Raw genomic sequence first — 10,570 nt, 5'->3', positions numbered from 1 at the left:
GGGGGGGGGGGGGGCTTTGTTTTCAGAGTTCTTTGCAATTTGTAATTCCTGATTTGGGGAGTCAGTACCTACAAGATACCTCCTCTCTGGCTCTATCCTACTCCCCCACCTCTCCCCTTAAGCACCCCCCGCAACCCCCATCTCCTCATCCCCTTCCCTCCATCCCTCACCCCCAAATCAGTCAGTGCAAATAGACCCGAGAAAAGTTCTGTCGCAGAGACAAGACAACACTGTCCAGGTGCCCGGTGTCAGTGTGTGGCTCGGGGTAGGGGGTCGGGGGAGGGGGAGGAAGGGAGCCTTCTTCACTCCTGCAAACTCAGGAAAGAAGCGGAGACTGCCGCTGTGAGGTAGGGAGCTGTGGGCAGCTCGGGAGACCCTGCCTCGGCTGGAAGTCAGAGGTGTCAAGGTGTCCCCTGATTCTATCATCAGTGACAGCATGAAGCACAGCTCCCAAATGGCTTGGTAGGCAGCGCGGGCTAGAAATCAGCAAGGGGCCGCGAGCAGAGAGGAGGAGCGGGGCAGGCTGTTTGCTCACGTAAGACACTCCTGGATGCTTCAAAAATAATGGGGTGGCGCCTGAGATGGGCAGGGTGGGCTTCAGGCTCTGCCTTAAGGCAAGGGACACTTACTACTGGCTGTGAAATTCTAGGGAAACCGTGGAAAGTTAGGACATAGAATAATTTCCATTAAATCAACCAAGCGGACGTCTTGGTTTTGTTATCTGAGGAAAGAATGGCCCGTTTCTCAGATGTTCGTTTGGAAACACCTACCTCTTCCAAGGTATGATAAGCTGCAAAGTTGAAGTTACCATTCCGTTCCCTTCTCTGATTGAATAACATTTCTTCATCCTCTTGGTCCAGCAGAACCTAAGACAAATCAGTTTTACCTCTGCTTACTTTACAGCAATGCATGTGCAGCTACAATTGTGAAGGAAATGTAACACTCCAGTCCCCAGTCCCAAGCTTTTCCTGTCCTACAGGCTCCCTTATTCTGGTAGCACCCTGAAAGTGGACGGGGCATTCATGGGGCTCCTGGCCAGCCAGATGCTGCACATATAGAATGACAGTCAGTCCTGTGGTTGTCTTAGAGTTCATCCCACCTCTCTGGGAACCCAGGGAGAATAGATGTAGATATGAACAAAACCAACTCCATCTCTGTGTCCCGGATTTCATTTCTTTTTTTTCTTTTTTTTTAAGTTTCATGCTGTGACCTTTGACCAACTTCACAGTCCTTAGCAAGCATATCAAAGCTTTCTAATTGATGAGTACCTGAGTTCCTTAAAATATAGCCATGATTATTTTTTTGTTAGAAACATCTGAATGGCATGACAACCGAGATGAATATCAAACTGGCAACAGTATCGATTATAAACAATTATCTCTCACAGCTGTTTCAACCTTTTTCACATTCTGGCCCACATAAACTAATCACTAAAATTCTGCGACACACCAAAGAATATATTTTTTGCCGATCTGACTAAAATAGGCATAATTTTGATTCACTGACACTAGGCGGCTATTGTGTTGGCTGTTTGTTGTTCATTGTTTTATTTGACAATCCATGGGAAAAGAGGTCAGTGCCCCTGACTAAATACACAGGTATTGCATGTTTTAAAAAGTCCTGCTGCACATTGGTTGAAAATCACCTATCTAACACCAACCATTAGGAGGCATGGCCCCTGCAGCTACTACATTCTTTGCCCCTTTGTCCTGTCAATCATTAGTACCCGAATTATACTATTAAAAGGGACACACACATAAAGTACAGTAACAGGCCTGGTAGCAAAGAATAATTAGTACAAAACTGCTAGGCCATCCGTCTGTCTGCTCTGGCCCAATCTTCCCAAAAGTAAACTACCCTCTAAGTTCTGTTACAGTCCATGGAGTTGACTGCTTCGTCTTTGGTTCACAGGGCCTAACCTCCAATTAAAAACTAGATGAAAGAAAAGGAAAAGAAACAAATAATAAAATAAAAACTGGCCCAGCTGGATTGGCTCAGTGGTTGAGCATCGACCTATGAACCAGGAGTGCACGGTTAGATTCCCTGTCAGGGTATATGCCTAAATTGCAGGCTCAATCCCCAGAGTGGGGCATGCAGGAGGCAGCCGATAGATGATTCTCTCTCATCATTGATGTTTCTCTCTCTCTGTTTCTCTCTCTCTCTCTCTCTCTCTCTCTCTCTCCCTTCCTCTCTGAAATCAATAAAAAAATTTTTTAAAAAACTAGACGAATAACATCTTACTTTTCCCTACTTTGACCAATATCCATCAGTTTGCCTTTGTATTTCATGCCAGAAACTCTCTTTTGCCCTTTCCCTGAAGTTTTTGATTCCCATGCCCAATTTGTGTCAAAAGCAGAAGAGAGAGTGACACTGCCTCCCTTCCCACTCTGCAGGGGTGGCGCTGACGGCAGGAAGGCACCCACAGGTCCCTTTGCTGGCAGAGGTACCCAAGGATAAAGGAGGATGGTCCTTCAGTTCAAGTGGATCAGCAAGCCTCTGGAAGCATGGTCTCTGGGATAATTACCTGAACATCGTCAATCATGATGGAATATGCAATGTCCTGGGACTCCAAGAAAATTTTGACTGCCTGGACACTGACAAAGGGAACTCGGACATGGGCTGTCTCTCCTGGGATGGTGGGTAATTTCCAGAAATCAAGCTGAAAGGGATAAAAGACCAAGGCAGTGAGTGGGGAATTCCAGGGAAAAGGACAGCTCAGCACTGATGGATTTCAAGAAATCAATTCATATCTACTTTATCTCAAGCCCACAAGACTGGAATCCTTGTAAAATCACTGTGATATTGCAAGAAGGGTTTTTAAATAGCCAAGCATCCGCATATGAGTTATAACCCTCCCCCCTTCCCATGGCTAGATATTAAAATGGGCAGAAGGAACAGATTATTTAAAACTAAAAGACAGTTTTTTTTAACAGTTGACATTTAAGGGATCTAATTCATTTTATAACAGAATGTTAAGACTATGCATCATTTTAGGAGGTAAATAGTGCGTTAAAGGTTTTCAAAATTTTTCAAAGTAACTGCAATCTCTCTTCATCCTTACAGTAAACCTGTGAGATAGAAGAATGGTTTGCTTGTTCTCATTATACGGAATGGGAAAATGAGACACGGGAAACATGGGTGGCTTGCCCAATGTCACAGAGCTGGGCCAAGAGCCCAGGTTTTCTGCATCCCAGATTCATGAGTTCGAATTCCACACTCTGTCGGAGAAGATTAGATGCAGCCCAAAGTAAGAGATCTCAACCATCGTGTCTAACTGTGGAGTAGTCTCTAGGAAACAGCAACCCCCTCTAGGACAGATACCTGAAGATGTTCTTCAGCCTCCAGTTCCATCAGATTTTTTATTTGTTCTTCATTCCTTGGTATGATCTCAAGAACTTGATCTCTAAAAGATGTTAACCACAGACATGACCTTAAAAGCAAAACCTGGACACAGTTTCCTGTTGCGTTCTGCTCCTGTTAGTCTCCACATGCCAGGAGGTTAATGCAGCCGTTAATAATCTTTTTGACAATCAAGAAACTGATGAACAGTATACTGACCCACATCCCCAGAATGAGCAGTTGATAGAATGGCTTTACTTCCCCCAAGGGTATGTTATCTAAATAATAATTAAGAGGTTTACCTACTCCTAGCAGGAAGCTTGACATTAAAGTTACCTTTCTTGTAGCTAATGATTATTCTCAAATAGCACCTGCTGCGCATAAAGAATTGGCTTTTAAAACTTGTCTGTTCCTGTTTTTCAGATACAAGTGGGGAAAAAAGTAGAATAATTAGTTTGGTGCTTGTAAGAGGAATTGAATTCATATCTGGGTAGACCTAGTATGGTTTGTTTGGGGTTTTTTGCTGTGGTTCATTGAAATGTATCAGCGTTCCATCTCCAACCACCATTTATGTAACCCACACTTGAGACATGGCTAGGGACAATTGGGACTCAGGAAAGTCATGATGTGCCTCTCTCTCCACACAAACACATATGTACATAATGGCGAACAAAGGATATCAAGGACAATTTGGCAGGAAAAAGAAGTTGCAAAACAAGCAAACACATATCTTTAGAAAAAAATTGGGTAGCAGAGCTGGATTTTTGTCACCCTTGGTGACAGATGTTTCTCCTCAATCCCTTTCTCCAAGCAGGCTGATTTCCGGTGTCACTACCCTGCCCATTTGTACAGTGGGGAAGGGATTGGTACAAAGAGCATACACAGGGATAAGGATGTAGGCCTTCCGAAACCAAGCACCATGCAATTCCCAATGAACTCGAGTGGGAGATATGTGATAGAATGAGATCTTCAAGGCTCTCCTGCCACAGATGGTCTGAAAATTCTTTCATTTGAGTCTCATTCCTTTTGATCAGGGGTCCTCAAACTACGGCCCGTGGGCCACATGCAAATACAAATATTGTATTTGTTCCCGTTTTGTTTTTTTACTTCAAAATAAGATATGTGCAGTGTGCATAGGAATTTGTTCATAGTTTTTTTTCAAACTATAGTCCGGCCCTCCAACGGTCTGAGGGACAGTGAACTGGCCCCCTATTTAAAAAGTTTGAGGACCCCTGCTTTTGATGAATGCATAGATTCCCAAGAGTCCTGCTTTAAAATGGAAAGGCACTGGGAAAAGTAATACATTAAGCTAATATTTCCTGGTTTGCGTGCTAAGGAATAGTAGCCATTTGAGTTACTCAGCACTTAAAAAAAAAAAAGTGAAGCAGAGTTTCATGATCAAAAATATTGGGTAGATGCCGCAACCCAGATCCCCGCTCATAGATTTACAGAGCATGCTAATTTAGTAAAAGAACCTAGAAATCCGATAGTTTATTTAACCCTCTGATTCCAAGTTTATTTGACCACCCACTTTTGAGGGCCAAATTTATTTGTCCACTTTGTTAGTTCCCTGGAATACTCTTCAAGAAATGCTGGCTAGCCCTAGCCGTTTGGCTCAGTGGTTAGAGCGTTGGCCTGCAGAATGAAGAGTCATGGATTCGATTCCCGTCAAGGGCAATCCCTGGCCCTTATTAGGGCACATGCAGGAGGCAACCAGTCGATGTGTCTCTTTCACATCGATGTTTCTCTCCCCCCTCCCCCCCGCCCCTAGCCTTACACTCTCTCTAAAAAAAAAATCAATGGAAAAATATCCTCTGGTTGTGGATGAACAAAAACAACAACAATAACAAAACAAAAGAAGAAATGCTGCCTAAAGCCTTTCATAGAATCTTGGAACCAAAGTATTTTGGAGCAAAGATGAATCTTACAACGCCATGAGAGTTGGATTTGGATTGGTCTTCCCACTTCATGAGGTTCCACTACCTGGGCACTAGATCTGCAGATGGGGAAGACAAGGGTTGACATGGAGGATGAAACCAAGGAAGGTAGGGAGAAGGAGGTGGGAGGATAACCTATCACTTACTGAGGTGGCACTGAGATAAATGGCCAAACAGCTTTATTTTCAGTCATGCCTGTCACCTCTACATCCTGATCATCAGAGGGGAAAATGAGTAAGGACGGAGAGAAATAAGGTATATGTATTCGGTTTTCAGTTTTGTTGTTTTATTTAAATGTCATTCATCTCTCTCTCTCTCTCTCTCTCTCTCTCTTCTATTAATCCCACTATCTCCTCTCCAAATCTAAGAGAACCCTCTGAAAATGCTGAATACCTACATCCATGATTCTGCCACAATCCAGTGAGAGCCTCTGTGCATCAAGTAAGCAAAATTCAGACAGGTATCAGAAAGCATAACTTACCCCACAAATGTTTCTCGACAGTAGATATGCCCTAGAAGGGCACCAAACAACAGGATCCACCTCATTGTCAAGGGTTCTCCTAGAGTCCAGAATGCAGTGTCGGTCCCGAAGTTATTTATAGGGACCGTGACTGAGGCTGACCTATCGGCAGTCTAAGAGCTCAGGTGAATTCCCACCTGGTAAAATTCCCACCTGCAGGTCAAATTCTCAAGGTTGTAGACCCACCTGTGTGATATCTGCCATTCGTACATTTTCCATTCCTACGATGAGATAACAAACTTTAATGGAAAGAGCATACCAAGGGCAAATTACGTATTTATGATTTTGAACATAAAGTGCCACTAGCTCTACTCAGTGACAGAAGTCAGATTAATAGACCTAGAGGTTAAAGTCCATTCTGGGTCTCTAACAAAAAAAAAGGACACAGCATTTATAGCAATTATTTGGGCATCCTGTCTATCACATTCCATTAGTTTGCTCATTTGTTTGTTTTTATAATGTTTACCCTTAAACACTGCAATCACTGAGTCCACATCTGCGGAGTCTCCCTGTAGATGTGGCCCTGTCTAGTTCTCACTCTATATTAAAACAAAACAGAAGGCCTTTTAATATCCAATTCTGAACTGTCTCTAAAGTCATCCATCTGCATTTGTACCAAATTGATGTCTTTGTTTCTGTACCATTTCCCAAACTGAAAATGTCTTTCTGATTATGATAATGAAATTGCTTGTAATAGAAAGTTTATATAAAACGGAAGTGTTTTTGCGTAATCACCAATAATTTCTCCACCCAACGAGAATCATTTGCTTTATATCTTTCCAAATTTCTGTGTTTTAGAGCCTTTCCTTAAACAAAAAATTATATCGTATCATAGATTTTGATTTTTAAACAAAGATTTTTTTTTAAAAAAAAAAGCAAAGGTGATATTTTCTTGTCTATAACATAGCTACTTTTAGGACTCATACTTTATTGCATTTTAGTCATTCACTCACAGTATATTCAGCCTAGCAAGAATCAACCATAAACAGACACAAGGAAATATTCGTCTGTCCTCTGTGTGTCAGATTCTTCATCTGCATGCACTTTAAATCCTTGGGTTAGAATTCTCAAGTACCTACTTGAAAAGGAAAGGGTGTTTCTGGTTTAAGAAACTCCTGGATAAAACTTGTGGGGGTTTTTTAGTCTCTTGGGTGTCTGGAGAAAATAGAAACAGAGAGGCCGAGGCCATAATTTATCCTCAGATCCCCAGCACTTCTCAAGTAAACAGTAGTCGTATGAATTGAAGTGAGTGTGCTCGGGGAACCAGTAAAAGCTTCTTGGAAAAGGCGGGGATTGAACTGAGTCTGAGAGTGGGTAGGATTTGCCGAGGAGGGCCTGGATTTCTGGTGGTAGGGAAACAGGTGGACAACTGGGAAAACACGTGGCACACGGTTGGATCAGGGAGAAAACGTGCCCCACTCCGGCAGCTTTGACCTTGGACAGGTGGGAAGGTAGGGCTACATGGCGGAGGGCCTCCCAGTCCAAGCAGGGGAGTTTACACCAGATGAGAGGGGAAGTGTAGAGCCCCGGAAGATGTCTGAGCAGGTACCTGATGATGAAGACAGTATTGACAATCAGGAGTCTTATAAGATGGGTTGCCCGGCAGAGATACTCTAAGCAGGGAGCCAAGGACTTAAAATGATGCCTCTGGATTAATGGTAGCAGAGGGGATGCATGAGATGGGCTCGAAGAGGTATTTCAGTGGAAGAATCACAAGGGCCTGCTGAGTGATTGGGCCTGACTGGGTACAGGAGAGGTCGGGGAAAGGTGCTTTCCAGGGGCTAGGAGCCACCTCCCTGGAAGTCTTTCAGCAGTTCTTCACCCAGTTGTCACCTTGTGGCTTCAAAGAGGAATTTTTACTGGGAATTGCCACTCAACGAATTGAATTCCCTGTAAGTGTAAAATACATAATAGCTCTCTTTTCTTCCTGAAAAGGACAGTGCGACGAGCCTAGACGAGCCTAGAGCTGCCGTGGGGATCCAAGGTACGTTTGCATCCCTCAATACTGAGCCTGGAGTTAGTCCAAAGAAGAGAGAAGACTCTAGCACCACGCCTGAGATGAGGAAAAGAACATTCCTTGGGATGGGTGAAAATAGTCATTTTAAATAAATAAATAAATAGATAGCAGTCAGAGGAGGCGAAAGCACAAGCTTTAATAGGAGGCTGTAGGGAAAACTCCAGAAAGCACTGTTGTTTCTGTCACTGTTGTTCCTGACAATCTACACAGATCCTTACCAAATAGAGCTTCGTCCTACCCCCTCATTCTAGAAGCTGCATAAAATCTGTTTAGATCGCTGTATTGAGGTGCACCTGACATACAATAAACTGTATATATTTAAAATATGCGATTTGACAGTAAATGCAAAAATGAAGAAGTAAATGAAGCCCTAGCCGGTTTGGCTCAGTGGCTAGAGCGTTGGCCTGGGGACTGAAGGGTCTGATGTTTGATTCTGGCCAAGGGCATATGCCCGGGTTGCGGGCTCGATCCCCAATGGGGGACGTGCAGGAGGCCGCCAATCAATGATTCTCTCTCATCATTGATGTTTCTGGCTCTCTTTCCCTCTCCCTTCCTCTCTGAAATCAATAAAGATATATATTTTTTTAAATTTTGAACGTCTTTGCATGTAGAAACAGTATTACTTGTAGTAAAAGGAGTTCTACAGCTGTTAGTAAACCATTAATGATATTTTTCAGAACATTATGGATTAGATAGACTCCTGTGCTCTGACTGGAAAGTTCATACTTTCTGGAAAAATAAATGTGCTCCAAATTTCAATCAACCGAACTTTAAACCAAAGTTTCCATCAGAGGAAGATCATTACTTCAGAGTTGCTTGAGTTTCTGCCCCATATGAGCAAGGCAACTCTAAAATTTTATGGGATTGCTTTGTTTTGACAATTATACTGTGGGTATACTAGTACAGTGGTCGGCAAACCGAGGCTCGCGAGCCACATGCGGCTCTTTGGCCCTTTGAGTGTGGCTCTTCCACAAAATACCACGTGCGGGTGCACACATACAGTGTGATTGAAACTTCGTGGCCCATGCGCAGAAGTCGGTTTTCGGCCTGGGCGAGTCTATTTTGAAGAAGTGGCATTAGAAGAAGTGGGGGTATGTTCGCTGAGGTTGACCCCGCAGATTGAGGACATTTTTAGCAAAGGCCAGCTTAGGAGTACCCTAATTAAGTTAATAACAATGTACCTACCTATATAGTTTAAGTTTAAAAAATTTGGCTCTCAAAAGAAATTTCAATTGTTGTACTGTTGATATTTGACTCTGTTGACTAATGAGTTTGCCGACCACTGTACTAGTATAAGATGTTAATGTTAGAGAAAGACGAATGAAAGATATGCAGAAACTCCCTTGGCAACTTTTCTGTCTTGACAACTTTTCTGCAAATCCAAAGTTATTCCAAATATTACTCTAAAATTAAAAGTTTATTCAAAAAATAAAACTTTCTGGGAAGCCACATGCAAAACAATGAAAACGGTGGAAAATATTTGCAACATAAATTTTATGTGTGTATGTATGCATGTATTTTGCAGCCAAGAAAGTAAGAGTTTATTAAGGACATGGTGTCATGCCTGAAGTCACAGGTAACTAATGCTTAAAGACCTGACTTACAGCAACATCTATTTTAAAGGGTTAATAGCCTTACTATGTGGACAGTACTTATAAAACTTTACAAGAAAATATCTTGTAGAAAATAGACAATAATAAAAATAGGCAGAACAAGCACACACACACACACTATACACACAAGTATATAACCAAATATTTTTAAATGTTCAATATCTGTAGCAACCAAAGAAATGCTATTTTTAAAAATGAGATGCCATTTTTTTCATCAATCAGGTTAGCCAAGTTGTTGGTATGTTTTTTTTAATATATTTTTATTAATTTCAGAGAGGAAAGGAGAGGGAGAGAGAGATAGAAACATTAATGATGAGAGAGAACCATTGACTGGCTGCTTCCTCCACGCCCACACTGGGGATCAAGTCTGCAACCTGGGCATGTGCCCTGACCAGAAATCGAACTGTGACCTCCTGCTTCATAGGTCGATGCTCAACCACTGAGCCAAGCCAGTTGGGCGGGGTACTTTTTATTGTAAAAAATGTTTGTTTGCTTGTTTTTTTAAATTTATTTTTCAGTTACAGTTGGCATACAATATTATATTAGAGTCAGGTGTACAACATAATGATTAGACATTTATATACCTTATGAAGTGAACACCCTAGTAAGTCGAGTACCCACACACCTAACACCATACATAGTTTTTACAATATTATTGACTATATTCCCTATACTGTACTTTACATCCCCATGACAATTTTTATAACTGACAGTTTGTACTTCTTAATCCCTTTTACCTTTTTCACCCAAATCTAGAAATTAATTTAATCAAGGAGGTAAAAGACCTGTACTTGGAAATCTAAGACATTGAAGAAAGAAAATGAAGAAGGTACAAAGAAGTGGAAGGATTTACCATGCTCATGGGTAGGAAGAAATAATATGGTTAAAATGGCCATACTACCCAAGGTAATCTACAGATTCTATATTTGTTTTTAATATCCAGAACTGGTGAGGGTTTGGAGAAAATGGGCACTAGTGGAAGAGTGTATACTATTACAACTTTCCAAGAGACAGATTTGACAATTCAAATCCAAAAACTTGCCCTAGTTGGTTTGGCTCAGTGGGTAGAGCATTAGCCTGTGGATCAAAGGGTCCCAGGTTTGATTCCAGTCAAGGGCCCGTACCTTGGTTGCAGGCTCCTCCT

The 10,570-nt window shown here is 42.1% G+C and overlaps 1 protein-coding gene across 1 annotated transcript in view; it reads right to left on the bottom strand.

Moving 5' to 3' along the window:
* Window positions 1–5,841, bottom strand: part of CPA2 (carboxypeptidase A2 (pancreatic)) — a 26,456-nt gene extending 20,615 nt beyond the window's left edge. Inside the window, exons 1-4 of the mRNA XM_005868948.2 lie at window positions 5,758–5,841; window positions 3,322–3,403; window positions 2,525–2,659; window positions 771–866 (exon numbers count right to left, since the gene is read on the bottom strand). Of these exons, the coding sequence (XP_005869010.1) occupies window positions 771–866; window positions 2,525–2,659; window positions 3,322–3,403; window positions 5,758–5,822 (378 nt within the window). The 5' untranslated portion in view covers window positions 5,823–5,841. The remainder of the gene's footprint in view (window positions 1–770; window positions 867–2,524; window positions 2,660–3,321; window positions 3,404–5,757) is intronic.
* Window positions 5,842–10,570: the final 4,729 nt, after the last annotated feature.

This window comes from Myotis brandtii, unplaced genomic scaffold, assembly GCF_000412655.1.
Source record: "Myotis brandtii unplaced genomic scaffold, ASM41265v1 scaffold280, whole genome shotgun sequence".
Classification (NCBI taxonomy): domain Eukaryota; kingdom Metazoa; phylum Chordata; class Mammalia; order Chiroptera; family Vespertilionidae; genus Myotis; species Myotis brandtii.
This window is presented reverse-complemented; position numbering and strand designations above follow the sequence as displayed.